This window comes from Rhinatrema bivittatum, chromosome 3 (assembly GCF_901001135.1).
Source record: "Rhinatrema bivittatum chromosome 3, aRhiBiv1.1, whole genome shotgun sequence".
Lineage (NCBI taxonomy): Eukaryota > Metazoa > Chordata > Amphibia > Gymnophiona > Rhinatrematidae > Rhinatrema > Rhinatrema bivittatum.
Window position 1 is genome coordinate 136,943,681 of NC_042617.1, and position 16,736 is coordinate 136,960,416.

The 16,736-nt window shown below is 44.8% G+C and overlaps 1 protein-coding gene across 7 annotated transcripts in view; it reads left to right on the forward strand.

Annotated features, from left to right (window-relative positions):
• The window catches only part of PPP4R3B (protein phosphatase 4 regulatory subunit 3B), a 287,048-nt gene that overhangs the window by 180,004 nt on the left and 90,308 nt on the right, over positions 1-16,736 (forward strand). For 4 of the 7 annotated variants that reach the window (XM_029593745.1, XM_029593743.1, XM_029593748.1 and 1 more), the window contains 3 exons: positions 2,446-2,562; positions 4,553-4,702; positions 6,130-6,232. In XM_029593745.1, the coding sequence (XP_029449605.1) occupies positions 2,446-2,562; positions 4,553-4,702; positions 6,130-6,232 (370 nt within the window). The remainder of the gene's footprint in view (positions 1-2,445; positions 2,563-4,552; positions 4,703-6,129; positions 6,233-16,736) is intronic. The other 3 variants (XM_029593747.1, XM_029593749.1, XM_029593746.1) reach the window with 1 other exon arrangement.

The following is a 16,736-nucleotide window of genomic DNA, read 5'->3' on the forward strand; positions in this document are numbered from 1 at the left end:
TATTGTATAAAGTGTGAGTGGGGTGTCGTGGTGTAAAGTATTTAGTATAAGCTTTACCTCACTGCTGGCGGAGATTTTTGTAAGAGGAATGTATGTAAGACAGAATATTAACTGTAAATGTAAAGTGAAAAAAATTTGGCAATGGGAACATAGGCAGTCGTTCTGATATATTTTCACTTTTTTCTTGCAATTTAAAATCACATTGCAAGATAGGGCAGTCTCAGTGTTTAAATAGAATGTTTATATGCAAGTCAATTTTATATTGCCTTTAATAAATTCATTCTCCTGGAAAAACTGGCAAATTAACACACCTTAAAGCTTGCAGCATGCAGTATTTCAAAAAAATTGAAAGTTGCTAAGTTGGCTTTTCCAGCCCCTTATGGTTTCCTTCTACCTGGTCTAAGAACAGTTTCCCAGTATCCTATTCTATTTCTGTTTTCATATTTATCCTGGGTAAGCTGTTCCATTGAGTGAGTAAAAGCCAAATATCCAAACAAAGAGCAGAGGGACATCACCATTTCATTTCCTTTGACTATCTATTTGCAGTTAGCATAAATGTAGAAAGTTTCTCTTTGGATATGTACCTTTCACTGGCAATCCTAAAAGGAAGCAGCAACCCAACACGAATGCTGGAATGAAGTAATACAGTCCCTGATATTTCAAATGAGTATATAATTGCAAAGTTTATTTTATTCAAAAATCGGCAACTCTATTGTTAAATGAACAGTCTTGTATACACGCAGGGTCCCCCCGCAGGGACCCTGCGTGTATACAAGACTGTTCATTTAACAATGGAGTTGCCGATTTTTGAATAAAATAAACTTTGCAATTATATACTCATTTGAAATATCAGGGACTGTATTACTTCATTCCAGCATTCGTGTTGGGTTGCTACATTTACTGTTTGAATGCTGGCCGCAGCTCGGTTGCTTGTGGTTGGTAATCCTAAAAGGAAGACATCTATTATTAAAGGCATGTCTTTTAAATTCTTTCTAAATATTTTATTTATGAAGATTTTAGATTACCCAGGTGTACAAAAACCACTGAATATCAAGAGAAAAAGAAAATTTGATCTAACACATCCACATTAGACCCCCAAGAACTTAGGAGGAGAAATAAATCAACTGAGGAAATGATTTGTTTAATTTCATCTCTAATTGTAACAATAAGTACAAAGCTGCTTAAGATACACTTATTCCGCATAGTATTTGATGCATAGATACATTGATTCCCAAGTATGCAACCATGAGACTGAGATAAATTGAAGGTACTTCTGGTACCAGACATGGAAAGATTTTATATTTGTTTTGTTCTTTGCATTGTTTTTTTTGTTTTTTGTTTTTTTTATTTTATTTACTAAAGACACATTATGTATGTGAATTTTGTAAGCTGCCTTGAGCCGTGAATAGGTGTCATAGAAATCAAATGAATAAATCAGTCATATATGGCTAAATTTAGGAATTTTCCTACAGTTTCTCCAACGTGGAAACAAATTTCCTAATACGATTTAAGGCTAAGCTTTTTAAAGTTATTTACATCTCATTAATTTGTACACATTTTCCATTATTAATGTGGAAGTGACTTATTTTGTTCTTAACCTAGATTTGGGTCCAGTTCCCATTAATTCAGAGGTTGGCTAAGGTCCACTGCCCTTTCATCTAATGTATTCTTATGTTGAGATTTCAGGATGATTTTGTGTGGAATGAATAGTTCTGTAATTAAGTGTGTATAACTAGAAGAGTTTGGTATATATCAGGTTCTTTGTAAAGAGTTAGGCCAAAGGCCTAGTTATTTCAGTTTCCAGGCTATGCTTTTCAAATCCTTTCTGAAAACAATCTGTTTATTTAAGCTGCTCCTAGAAAGTAAAAAAAAACAAAACCAAGAACAAAAAAACCCAGATCAAATAGATTGATTCCTTTAAAAAAAAAAAAAAGAAAAGAAAAGTGAATTAAAATTATTGAAGTTGAACTGGCTTATATTTATGTGTATTTATATAAGGTTATTGTTTTGATCAGTGATTGTTTTAATGTTTTATTATATATGTTTTGTAAATTGCTTAGGTTGGTAAGCAATTAAGAAATAAAAGAAACGTAAGAGAAATTCTTTAAAGTAAATCAACATTCTGCACTGATAAAATACCCTGGATCAAAAGTCCTTTGTGTTTGTAAATTTTTAATCCTTTCTGATATTCATCCTGGTGTCCAGTCAATATTTCAATTAGGTTAGAGATATGTGATGCCATTAAGCATTTTTTAAGTTGTTTTGCTATTGGCTAGTACTATATCCCATGATGCACAGACTTTTTGTATCAATGACTTAGATGTGTAGTCATGTTTAATAAATCATGACTCTTCATTTTTTTTCTCAACCATTCTATAAGAAATCATGCTTTGCTGTGTGATGTAGATTGTTTTAACTCTATTAATTAAATATTGATTTTTCTAGGGTATGGACGATTTACAGATCAGATCTGCTGCTACAGATATATTTTCATATCTAGTAGAGTTTAGCCCCTCCATGGTCCGAGAATTTGTAATGCAAGAAGCCCAGCAGAGCGATGATGTAAGTAAAACATTTTTCAGATGTGACAAGCCTTTTTTTATGCTGCACAGTTTCTCTCTTGACTTTGCTTTTGGCATTATTCACAATAGGACTACCGTATTTTCCGGAATAAGACGACTTTTTAACCCCTGAAAATCTTCTCAGAAGTCGGGGGTCGTCTTATATGCCGGGTATCGTCTTATAGGGCAGCGCTTCTCACCGGTGTGTCGCGTGCTCCCGGTCTCTCCCGCTGCTCTTCCTTCCCTGCTGCCGTTGCCGCTGGGCTATCAGCACGTTCAAGCCCAGCGGGAACGGCAGTGGTGCAAAAAAAAAAAAAAAATAGCTGTGGCATCCGCGGCTGGCCTTTACGCGGTGTGTGGGAAGGAGAAAGAGCCGTGCCGCATGAAAAAATAGCGGCGACAGCAGCATCGGCCCCCGAGCAATTGAAGCAGCTGATAATAGGGAAAGGAGACAGCAGCGTGAGCCTCCCGCGGCCGATGAGATTCTTCTTTTTTGGCCTGCGGGGTCTGGAGGAGGAGACTGCAGCAGCTACCATTTGTGCTCTGGGGGAGGGGAGAGGAAGTGAGTGAGAGAGAGAGAGAGAAGCAGCCAGCCAGCCTGTGTGTAAGTGAGAGAATGCATTTGATTGAGAGCATGTGTGTGATTGAGAGAAACTGGTCAGAGAGCTCATGTGTGTGTATATGTGAGAGACAATGAAAGTGACTGCTCAGAGAGATGACTGATGTGTATGTGAGTGTGAGAGAGAGAAAAAGCATGGAAGTGAGAAATCTGAGTATGTGAGAAAGCATGGGAGTAAGAAGCCTGATTATGTGAGAGAGCGCATGGGAGTAAGAAGCCTGATTATGTGAGAGAGAGCATGGGAGTGGGAGGGCTGTGTGTGTGTGCGTGCATGAGAGAGAGACTGGTTGATAAGGTGACGGTGTGTGTGAATGTGAGAGAAAGAATGTGATTCAGGGAATGAGAAGCCTGTGCACGTGGAGAGCGAACATGGAAATGAGAGACTGGTGTGTGTGTGTGTGTGTGAGACAGAGAAAGTGATTATGAGAGTGAGAAGCCCGTATATGTACAGTAAGCAGAACACGGGAGTGGGAAGCCTGTGTGTGTGTATGGCATGAGAGAAACTGTTCAGGAAGGTGTCTGGTGTGTGTGTCAAAGACTGTTTGGGAAATGATTGGTGTGTGAGACACAGAAACTGGTCATGGGGACATGACTGGTATGGTGTGTGTGTGAGAGACATGGGCCCTGAGGAAGAGGAATAGGAGAGCTGCTGGAGGGGGTAAGTAAAGGTGGCTTTTTAAGTTTATTTTTCTTGATTGACTGCCATTTTAATTATTTAATATTATGTGATGTGTCTGCTTTTTTGAAATATTTTATTGGTGTTTGGAGAATGTTTAATAGTTTTTATGAGTTTTTAATTGTTGGATGTTATTCTGTTCATAGCTGTTTTGAAACATTTATTCGGCTTATTTGTATAGTTTTACAATTATTTCTGTGTGGGGATCTCTAGCTGCTTGCTAGTTCTGTTTTCCTAATAAGAGGTGTATTGGTTTTTAGGGCCTGATATACGGTATTTGTAGTGTTGCCCTTTCATAGATAGGGTTGCTCCTGTTTGAGTGTAAAATTATTTTTTTTCTTAAAAATGTGTATAAAAAGGGGGGGTCGTCTTATACACCCAGTCGTCTTATTCGCCGGAAAATACGGTATGTATATTCAAATCGCTGTAAGTTAGGCACCAGATGCCTGAAATGTTTTTCCAAAACAGTTCCTCATTCTTTTCGATCATGTAATTTTTTTTAGGGAGTTGGTGTTTTTATTTTTTTGTGTTATAATAAACATAGGACATGTGTAACTTTAGAGCTCCAGTTTTATGGTCAAAATTGGAACCTGCTAAGAGTGATAGTTAATGTCTGTTGGTGTCTCTATGGATTTGTCTATTAGTATATGTGGGGTTTCCAGGAAAATGTGTTTAATTGCTTTGACTTTTTTTTAGGATATTCTGCTCATCAATGTAGTTATTGAACAAATGATCTGCGATACTGACCCCGAGCTTGGAGGAGCTGTTCAATTAATGGGAATCTTACGTACTTTAATTGATCCAGAGAACATGTTAGCCACAGCTAATGTAAGAACATACAAATGGGTAATGAATCTTTACTGTTTTACTAAATTTCACAGGATACTATAAATGTTTGAAGTCACCTAATATAAAATGTAATAAATTCAGCTATGTTCTGTATCAAGACGGTGCTTTCAAGTAAGAAGTTCTCTAATGGAACACAAAAGGGAGGTGATATTACCTCTGGATAGTTCTCTGAGACCTCATTTGGAACGCTATGTACAATGCTGGAGACCGCACCTTCAAGAGGATATAAACCGGTTGGAGTCTGTCCAGAAGGTGACTACTAAAATAATCAGTGGTTTTTGTTCAGAAGCATATGAAGAAAGGCATAAGGCTCTGAACGCACATACCCTAGTGGAAAGACGAGATATGGTATACATTTAAATATCTTCAAGGTTTTCATGCATAGGAGGTGGGTCTCTTTCAACGGAAAGGAGGCTCTCAAATGAGCGGTCATGGGATTTGAGAGTAAAAGGGGGTAGACTCGGGAGTAATCTAAGAAAATATTTCTTTACAGATAAAATAGTGCATGCATGGAAAGGCATCCTGTGGAGATGGTGGAGACTAGAATGTTATCTGAATTCATGAAAGCATGGGATAAACACAGGGGATCTGATCTCTGAGGAAGTAGCAGGGATTATAAAACTAAATTAGTTGGTGTGGATGGGCAAATTAGAAAGGCTGATGGTCTTTTTCTACCATTTTGTTTGTTTCTATGCATGTAGAAAAAGTGACTTGTAAGCCATAGGTCCCTTGATTTATTGTGCCACTTAATCTGATATGCCATGTGGGTTTATTGCAGTGTCTGTCCTTGATTTTGGAAAGTGTAATTATTAGGAAGTTTGGTATTAAACAAGGAACACACAACTAAATGCTGTTTTACAACAAACTAATTACCAGAGGCCTTGCCATTCCTTATAAATGTTGGTATGTAATGGACAGTTGCCATAGAGACACAGGAAATGATGGCAGATAAAAGACCAAAATGGTGTGCTGAGTGCTGTTTAGGATTGTAATCTCTGCTCCATGCAGGTTACCTCAATACATTCCTTTTAGCACAAAGTAGTCAGGCCACTTTGTTACCGGCTGAACTGCCCTTCTGTGCAGATTACTCAGTGTTTTATTATCCTCTGTCTCCCATTATTTTTTTTTAATTGTTACCATTTTTGTCTCATCCACTAGCTTCTGGAATAGCATTCCAGGCATCCAGCATCCTCTCCATGAAAAAAATACTTCCTGACATTGTTTCTGAGTCTACTCCCCTGGAGCTTTGTGTCATGACCTCTAGTTTTACAGTTTCTTTTTCATTCAAAAAGGTTTGCTTCTTATGCATTAATATTTTCCAGGTATTTAAATAATGTATCTTATCCCTCAATGAATCACCATTATACCAAGTTTTAATTGCCATTGCATTTACAATTCTGGTTTGTGTTTTTGTTTTTTTACAGAAAACTGAAAAAAGCGAGTTTCTTAATTTCTTCTATAACCATTGCATGCATGTCCTCACTGCGCCACTCTTAGCTAATACTTCAGAAGATAAACTTGAAACAGGTAAGATTGAAGTTCAATTGGCATTTCTTGCATTAGATTTCCTAAACAGTTTTAGATACAAGCTATGTTGTTCTGAACTACTACTGCAACTACTTATTTCTAAAGTGCTAGTAGACATATGCAGTGTTATACAGATAAACATGAGAGACAGTCTCTTCTCTTTGGAGTTTACAATCTAGTCAAGACTAACCTCCATGGCAAATGAGTCTGAGGAATGTATTTGTTATAGAGAAGTAGTTAAGATGTAATAATCTGTTGTAACATTAGGATTTGCCAAAATCACAAAATTAATCTGCAATGATTATATGAGGTTACTGTGGTGTTTAATTTATAACTTTACAATCTATTATTATTTGGACAACACTATTTCATAGTCTGTACATGTTTCCCCATCCCAATTCAGTTTTTTTGTCGAAAGAATGCATGAACATTCCCCACACTTGTGAAAGTTGTAGTTTAAAAACAAATTAAGTAGGTTGTCTTTGTGTTCACCTATTGGCGGACAATATCACTTTTAACTATTAATTTTCCACATTAGGGTCTTGTAAAGAACTGCTAAAGTTACTTGAACAAGTAATTCAGACACATCAGCTTCAATTCCTTTCGAGTCAGGAAGGAAACCTGGGAGCAGCAGCATCGGAGGAAGGGCAGGCAGGGAGGAAGGAGCCAAGGGAATGGCATCAGCATATAGAGGGACTAAACATAATATTAACACAGAAATATGCAGTCGCCACCAGAGAATATTTGCTAGCAAAATGTTTTGGATGGCATTCACGCCCTTTGTAACCTTTTTTGTCCATTTATACCTCTGCAACCATCTCTCGCGCCCCACCTCTCGCAGTCTTCCCAGTGGCACCATGAACACACTGCTGGTTGCCCCAGCAACTGCCCTTACTTTTTTTGAGACTGCAGTGGCCCCACTATTCTTAGACACATCCTGGGCACCAGAATATGATTTCTAGACACTATGGTGACCTGGCACCTGGAATTTGTTTAGCATTGAACTCATTAAAAGCATTTGAGCTTAAATTCTTAACTCATAATTTCTGATTTCTCTTGATGCTCTCCCACTATTATTGTGATCATTCTATTCTGTTCTGCAGTACGCAAATTTTTTTTTGATTGAATCAGGAAACAGCAACAATAGAACACATGCAAAGAAGACAACTCAATCCCAGTAATAGTCCTGGGTTCAATTTTTCCAAAACAGTCAATCCTCATATTCCTCCTTATCTAAAACAATCCCCTGCCCCCCCACCACATATTCCAAACAAATCTGAGAAAGGAAAAACTGGAAAAAAAAAAAGAACCAAACCTATAGCTGTATCCAGATTTTACTCAGTCAAATATTATACCATGTCTGAAAAGCTTCCCAAATAGCAATAAAATTTACAACACTGTCATTCCTAATAACTGTCAATTTGCTTAGGTAATGTGCCCTCCAAATACATTGATGCAGTGAAGTCTTACTAGGCAAAAATGCATTTTTCCAGAAGATACAATTTCAAGTTAAGTTGCTGTAATAATCTGTGAAAGTAGTTTTTTTTTTTTTTAAGAAGAAACATTAGGATCCAAAATACCCAACAAGAATATGTTGGGGTTCTTTACCAGTACCATATTTTTTAAAAGGACAACTTAAGTGCAAGTGCAAAAGAAGAGGAGGAAACTGAAGTAGAATATCATTGTTTTTATATGTTATCTTTTGGGTTGTTTTAATTCGTCTTCCACGCCAAAATATTGCAGTAACTTATTGTGTGTTCACCTTATTTAGTACTCAATCATTACCACTCTGAAGCAGGCATTAAGCAATCACTGCAGTATAATGTATGGTGCTTTTTCCATTTAATAAAAAGTAAAATGTTTTCTCCCAGGACAAGCAGGATGGTAGTCCTCACATATGGGTGACATCATCAGATGGAGCCCTGTCACGGAACACTTTTGTCAAAATTTCTAGAACTTTGACTGGCACACTGAGCATGCCCAGCATGCCACTAACCCTGTAGCCGCCAAGGGTCCCCCTTCAGTCTCTTTTTTTTTCCACGCAGCAGTTGCCTCACGGTTTAGGAGCTCTGTGAGAAATTTCTCACAGCTTTCCTTACGGAACTATTTGCAGTGTATCTTCTTAAAAATCCCTCACCGGGGTCCACCATCACGCTCCGTTCCCTCCAATGCTCGGTAAGTGCTTTCTCCGGTACTTGCAGTCAGTTCCAGGTGGCTTACCGCTTCGGTACCCGACGGTCACCGACTGCACGCCCACCAAAATGTTTGTCATTGCGACCAGGTTTAGAAAATGTCCTGAGTGTCCGAGGACCATGTCCATAATGGACCTGCATGAAATCTGTGTTTGTGCTTAGGCCCCTCGCACGATGATCGTCTATGTCCTAGTTGCGCACAAATGACCCCCAAAGGCTGTTGCACTTGCCTGGACAAAATGGAGCAGTTACTTCCTTCAAAACGCACTGCTCCATCGATGCCAGTTCAAGCACCATTGACTGTGGGGAGGGTCCATCGACCTCGGAGATGATTCGCCAGGAGCGTCGTGGTCAGGGTTGACCGTCCGTCACAGACTCCCATCGAGGACATCGGCGTCATCGTCCTCGGTGCTGGGGAAAGACTGAACCGAGCACCGAGGGAAACATAGACACCGGCACCGATACCACAGCGGCATCGACTTCCATTGAGTCGCCTGCGAAGAGGGCCCGGGGAGAGGAACCCCCATCCTCCTCTGGACCTGGGACCCCTAGGCGTTCCCCACAGATACTGGTGCTGGGCACCAACAAGCCTCCACGGGCCTCTGTAGAAGCTCCGGTGATGCCTAGCCTGCCTCCTACCCTGATTGCCGGGTCATTCATGCCTGCTTCCCAGGAGGAATTGGACCGTATGGTCCAAGAGGCAGTGCTGAAAGCCTTACGAGGCTTACAATCGCCACCGGTGCCGGCTCCCTTGATGATTGCACCTCTCCTTGAGCTGGCCGGAACTAAGATGGTTGCTTACAATCGCCACCGGTGCCGGCTCCCTTGATGTTTGCACCTCTCCTCGAGCTGGCCGGAACTAAGATGGTTGCCATACATATGTATATTTCTCTCAGCTGCCTTGATGGGAGTCTAGAGGATATCCCAATCCATTTAGGCTTCTATGAGCTGGCCAGGAGATGCATTGCATAGCACTTTCTCAGATTGTTTCCCCTCCTTATTTGTGGCTGTGCTATATCTATTCTTTCTGATGATAATCCTCCCCAGTCTTTGTTCCTTTCTGCAAATATCTACTATTTACATTTTCCACATTATTCACCTCACCAGCCATTTTGTCTTCTGCCCTGTCCACTGTTCTTGAGCTTCAGAATTTTCTTCCCGTTATCCAGGCATCTCTACTCTCCCTGAGAGCATCTCATCCTTATTAATATTTGACACTTCTGTCATCCATCTTCGAAATCTCTTCCTCCTCCACTCAATTGGTGATTCCATTCCCAATCCTGGCCATCCAAAGCTACTTTAACCCCGTGCACATCAAACCACTACCCTTCCAAACTTATCCCTATCTACCTACTCTCTCTCCCTCTTCTGTCTCTTTCGCATGTTCTCTGTGGAATGCCTGCTCTGTTTCTATCAAGGTTGCCTACTACATTTGACCTCTTCATTTTCTCACCTTGACTGAGGACTCTGCCTCAGATACTGCTGTCTGTCATGAAGGTTCTTTTCTCCCATATACCCTGCACAGTAGGCTATGGTGGTGGAGTTGGACTGCTGCTATCACCCTCCTGAACATTTCAACTCCTCTTTTCACCTCAGGGCCACTCCATCTGCCTATTCACTCCACTATCTCTCAGGGTAGCTATCATTTATCAGTCTCCTGATAAGTCTTCCTCCTTCTTGGGGACTGTAACCTTCATGCTGATGATACTCTGACTCTTATGCCTCAAAACTCCTTGCCTTAATATCTTTTGACCTTCAGTTCTATTCTTACTCCTTCTCACCAATTTGGTCACTGCCTTGACTTAGTTCTTTCCTCCAAATGCTGTCTCTGATTATCATATAAGTTTTGCACTAAACCACCCTCCCCCATAGCCTCATCCAGTCACCATGAACACCTTCAGGAATCTCCAGGGTATTGACCCTTGTATCCTCTTCACTAATGTCTCATCACTCCTTTAGTCTCTCCTCAGTTGATGAGGCAATTTCTTCTTACAGCACTATATTTACTTACAGCACACCTTCTAAGGTACATCAAACCCCAGCCTTGACTCACCCCCGAGAATTATTTCCCTATGTTCCTATACCTACTCTGTAATGCATTTCTGGCTAAAATCCTCTACCCATGCCAACTTCATACATTTCAAATTCATGCTGACCTCCTTCCAGTCAGCTACTGCACTTGCCAAGCAAGAGTACTATGTCCATCTGACAAACTCTCTAGCTTCTAACCCTTGCCATTTCTTTGCCATACTCAATTTATTTCTCAAACTGCCTTCACTTTTCCCCCCTATCCTCTTCATTGGCTGCCCAGACTATGGCTGACTATTTTGATGACAAGGTTCACAAAATTAGTCTTTAGTTCTCAACCAGGTCACCTCTAATTCCTCCTCCCCCACTTCATTCCTCTCCCCTTCCTCTGGACCCTGCCACCTTCTCCTTTTCTGAAATCACAGTGGAAGAATCTGCTCATCTTCTCTTCCTTTAAACTCACTACTTTTTCCTCTGACCCCATTTTCACTCAGCTCTATTTCCCCTGGCATTATCCTTTCCCTCTGCCATACCCTTAATCTCTCCCATTCCATTCTTCCCCTTCTGTGAAGAACTCTGCATTTGTCCCACAGAATTAGTTTGGGGACCAGGAAGCAGCAGCAATGGCAGTGGAAATCTGCACGGACTGGCAGAGAGGAAGGAACAGGGTTTGTCAGCTGGAAGTCAGAAAGGAGCAGTAGTGGGTTGGCCTATGCACAGCAGAAGAGTGTTGGGAGTCTACATTGGTCCATGCAGGCCTGTGCAGCCTAAACAAATGAGGGAGCAGTTGGGGGTCCTGTGGAGAGAGTAGAAGCAAGCTTTTAGGAAGTTAGAAGAGAGCTTCTAACTTGTCTAACTTGTCAGTCACTCCATCTAAAGATGGGGTGACTGACAAAGCTAAGGGGTCTTGATGAGCTGAGAAGGGGGAGCATGCTCTCTGTCCCTCCCCAGCTTAGAGGGCAGACAGATAAAGCTGGGGATCTTACCAAAGGGAGGGAAGTGCAAACAGAAAGCTAGGAGGTTTTGCAGGGATGAGGGGAAAGAACTGGGGAGGAGTAAAGAGAAAGAAAGCTGGTGGGGGAATAGAGATGGGAGGAGGTCAACCAAAGGGGTAGGTAGCACACGAACTGGAGGATTGGCTTGAGGGGAAGGAGAGATCAAGCATGGGGAAAGAGGTTCAAGTCATAAGAGGGAGGGAGAACTGGAGAGGGTTGTTGAGCTGGGGAAAGGCAAAAGCAATAGAGAGAGGCTAGCAGATGGGAGAATTCTACACAAAAATTTAAAAATCCTGCATTTTTCAGTAATTTCTACCGTATATTGCATTATAAATTATTACTCGATTACATTTATCCGAACAAATAAGCTGCAGAATTTTACAGAATTTAAAATTTTCCTGGCGTGTAGCCAGATGGACTCAGAACAAATGGGTATAGTATGCTCGTGCTAGCAGTTGGAGACGGATCTGACGTCAGCACGGGTATATATACCCCCACAGGAAGCGTAGCAACTCAGTAATTTCCGTCTCCAAAGCAGTTTGGAGAGCCTGCACGCTCGCTGAGCGTGTTTCCAATCTACTTTCTATTTCTACTTTCTTCTTACTACATTTCTACAGCAACATCGAGCCCTGCACTCCTGCGGTGATACCCTTGGGGTCCCTCCCCCAGTTGAGTTTCCCGGAGTGATTTCCGCGATCCCCCGGAGGTTTAAGACCTTGGTCCGGTGGCCGAATCGCGGCAGGGACGTAGCCCCCGGGCGTGGCGAGAGAGGCGCCTCGGTCCCGGCGTGGACGAGGCAGCGGGTACATTTCCTCAAACGCGGCGGTGAAGGTACTTGCCCTCTCCCCCGCAGCCGGAGACCGCCCGGGTTCCAGCCGGGAAGTGCCGAGGATCAGGTAAGGCGTACATCTCTTACTTTTGGTCTCCGAGGAACGAGGATCGGCGGCGTTGCCTGCATGTGGCATGCCATGGAGGTCGCCATTTTGTCTGCCTTGTTCAGGTATTGAGCGCCCATGATAGGCGCCTGTTTCTGCTTAAGCGCATATGGGATATCATTGAGTGCATATTGCATACTACTAAGCACATATTGTATTTCCTTGTGCGTATATTGCTGACCGCAGACTACTGAGCGCATATTGGATAGCATTGAGCGTCCATTGCTGACCGCATATTAATGAGCGCATATTGGATAGCATTGAGCGTCCATTGCTGACCGCATACTGAACAGCGCATATTGGATTGTATTGAGAGTATATTGCTGCCGCATATTCTTGAGCGCCTGTTGTGTTGAGCGCCTGTTGTGTTAAGCGTATATTGCTGCCGCATATTATTAAGCGCCTGTTGTATTAAGCGCCTGTTGTATTAAGCGTATATGGCTGCCGCATATTATTAGGCGCCTGTTGTATTAAGCGTATATTGTTGTCGCTTATTATTGAGCACTTGTTGTATTAAGCGCATATTGCTGCCGCATATTATTAAGCGCCTGTTGTATTAAGCGTATATTGCTGCCGCATACTTTTGAGCGCCTGTTTTATTCAGCGCCATTTGGCTGCCGCATACTATTGCGCGCTTCTTGTATTAAGTGCACATTGCTGTCGCATATTGTTGTGCGCCTATTGTATTTGGCGTATATTCCAGGATGGACCAGAACGCCTCAGCATGTTCAGCGGCGGCGCCTCCTGATTCTGGCATTAAAGCCCTTGGCCTCTGCTCAGCATGCCAGCTTCGGGCCACGCACAGTGAAGAGCCAGACTCCCTTTGTGCCCAATGTGAGGAGGCCGTGGGAGCCTCGGGCCAGGACCAGTCTCAACCGAGGTTTGCTGACAGTTCCCCAGGGGCTACCCCGAATCTAGCAGGCAGTCTCGAACAACCTGGAATCCCGGGGGACCTAGTACCCCGGCGATTAGAGACCGCTTCCATTTCCTGGGTGGATCTCTTTAAGGGAATTCATGCCTTTGTACAGATGCAATCAGTTTCCCGTCCAGGCCCTGCTGCTGCTGCTGTTGCGGCTTCTGTGGATCCTGTCCCTGGACCTTCGCGCCCTCATCGTGGGCGGGACCTCCCGCCTCCCGACAGTCCGGTTCAGACGGATCCTGATGTTTCACCGGACGAGTCCGAACCCCCGGACGAGGGGGAACTTCCCTCAGGGATTGAGCCAAACCGAACCATGAGGCGGTTCTTCCCTAAAGAGGATCTCTCCGACCTGGTATCTCAGTGCCTGGCGGAGTTGGCTATTACAGGTCCCAGCGCTACGGTACCCTATACACAGAACCCTCTGCTGGAAGGCCTTCGTCCTACAGCCCGCCATTTTCCTTTCTTGCAAGCAGCACAGCAACTGACAGGCATGTACTCCCTGGCGCCGGCTATTCAGGAGCTGCTGGCATGCCCTCAGGTGGACGCTCTGATTAGCGCTGTGGTTAAGCGCAATACCATTCCAGTTGGGGGGGGGGGGGCGGCCCTCAAGGAGCCTCATGACCGGCGACTGGACGCCATTCTGAAACAGACCTTTGAGGTGGCAGCTCAATCTTTGCGGATTGCAACCTGCTGCACAGTGGTGACGCACTCCTATTTGTCGCAGGTTAGGAACAATGCTCCAGCAGCAGACATGGAGTCAGCTCTCTCGTTCCTCACGGATGCTGCGTCAGACTTAGTCCGGACAACAGCCAAGGGGATTTCATCCTCCGTAGCCGCCAGGAGGCAGCTCTGGATCCGGAATTGGTCAGCCGATGCTCCTTCAAAGACACGCCTCACCAGAATGCCCTTTAGGGGCTCTTTCCTGTTTGGCAGCGACCTTGATAGACTAGCCAGCACATGGGGTGCATCTCCAGTACCTCGACTGCCGGAAGATCGGTTCAGAAGGAACCAGCGCACCTTTCCAAGGCCCTCCAGGGGTAGGAGCTCCCAGTGCTTCATTCCCTATAGGAGTCGCTACCAGGCACCTCGTCATCAGGCCAGGAATCAGTCCTTTCGGACCAAGCAGCGCAAGAGGGGAGTCGGCCCGGGTTCAGGTCCCGGCCGTGCCTCACAATGAGAATCAGCCGATCCATCCGGGGGACGGAGCCATAGGGGGCAGGTTAACCCTCTTCTACCCCAGATGGGTCGAGATTACGTCGGACCAGTGGGTCCTCGCCATCATCCGAGAGGGGTATTATCTGGACTTTCATCATCTCCCTCCGGACAGGTTTGTGGAATCTTCGTGTCCAATCCACAAGAAGGCAGCATTGGAAGCTACCCTGGCGAGGCTCCTGTCCTTGAAAGCCATAATCCTGGTACCTGCACGGGATATGAATTCTGGGCATTATTCCATTTATTTCATGGTACCCAAGAAAGAGGGCACCTTCCGGCCCGTACTGGACCTCAAGTCAGTCAACCGATACTTATGGGTCCCGAGGTTTCGCATGGAAACTCTGCGCTCAGTCAAGAACGCAGTACAGCCAGGAGAATTCCTCACGGCCTTAGATTTATCAGAAGCCTACCTGCATATCCCGATTCATCAGGATCATCAGCGCTACCTACGCCGCAAGGTGCTGGGACGCCACTTCCAGTTCCGGGCTTTGCCCTTCGGGCTGGCCACGTCGCCGCGAACCTTCACCAAGGTGATCGTAGTGGTAGCAGCGGCGCTCAGACGAGAAGGAATCCTTGTCCATCCCTACCTAGACGATTGGCTGATCAGGGCGAAATCACGAGAGGAGAGCCATCGGGCAACCAAAAGAGTGATCACCCTTCTGGAAAGCCTGGGATGGGTAGTCAACCTAAACAAGAGTTGCCTACAGCCTTCCCAATCTCTGGAATATCTGGGAGTCCAGTTTGACACCCAGGCAGACACAGTCAGTCTCACCACCAAGAGAAGATTAAAACTTCAGACGCGTCTTCGGTCCTTGATGGGAGCCAGTCGGCCCATAGCTTGGGATTATCTGCAGGTTCTCGGCCTTATGGCCTCCACCCTGGAAGTGGTACCTTGGGCAAGGGCCCATATGAGACCTCTACAGCGCTCCCTGCTCTCTCGCTGGAGTCCCCGCTTCCGGAACTACTCCATGCATCTACCTCTACCAGCCAGAGTGCGGACCCAGTTACGGTGGTGGTTGCAGCCCAACCACACGAGCAGGGGGTCGAAAATGTCCTCCCCCACATGGACTCTGCTCACCACAGATGCCAGCCTGAGCGGCTGGGGAGCACACTGCGAAGAACTCACCGCACAAGGGCGATGGAACAGAGTGGAGTCAGGGTGGAACATCAACCGTCTAGAGGCCCGGGCAGTCCGATTGGCATGCCTACGATTTGCTCACAGATTGAGGAACAGAGCAGTCAGAGTGATGTCAGACAACGCCACCACGGTGGCATACATCAACCGACAGGGTGGAACCACAAGCCAACAGGTGTCCCTCGAGATAGCTCCACTGATGGCTTGGGCAGAGGTGAATCTTCAGGACATCTCTGCCGTCCACATTGCCGGAAGGGACAACACCACGGCAGACTTCCTCAGCAGAGAAAGCCTAAGTCCGGGGGAATGGCAGCTGTCCCCCACAGCCTTCCAGATGATTGTGGATCACTGGGGGATTCCGGACATGGACTTACTAGTGGACAAGTCCAATGCTCAAGTATCCAGATACTTCAGCCGCAAGCGAGATCCGTTCTCACACGGAATCAATGCCCTGGTGCAGCCATGGTCTCCAGGGACTCTGCTATACGCTTTTCCTCCGTGGCCTCTGCTGGGCGCCATCATCCACAAGATTCAGAAGCACCGGGGCCTAGTTCTTCTGGTGGCACCAGACTGGCCAAGAAGACCCTGGTACGCGGACATGAGAAGACTACTGGCATGGGAGCTCCTTCCCCTGCCTCCTCTCCGGGACCTTCTACGTCAAGGTCCCATCCTCCACGAGGATCCAGCTCAATTCTCTCTTACGGTCTGGCCATTGAGAGGGCTAGACTGAAGAAAAGAGGTTACTCGGAGCCCGTGATAGATACAGTCCTCCGAGCTCGCAAGTTTTCCACATCCCTCACCTACGTAAGGATCTGGAGAGTATTCGAAGCATGGTGCGACACTCGTGGCACCAATCCACATGCGACCACAATCCCTATTGTGTTGGATTTCCTGCAAGATGGACTTCAGAAGGGTCTCTCCCTCAGCTCCATCAAGGTTCGGGTGGCTGCGCTGTCTTGCTATGGTCCCAGGAGGGATGGCAAGACCATTGCCACGCATCCAGATGTTTCTCGCTTCCTGAAAGGAGTCAAGCACATTCGTCCGCCACTGAAGTGGCCAGTGCCTTTGTGGAACCTCAACATAGTTTT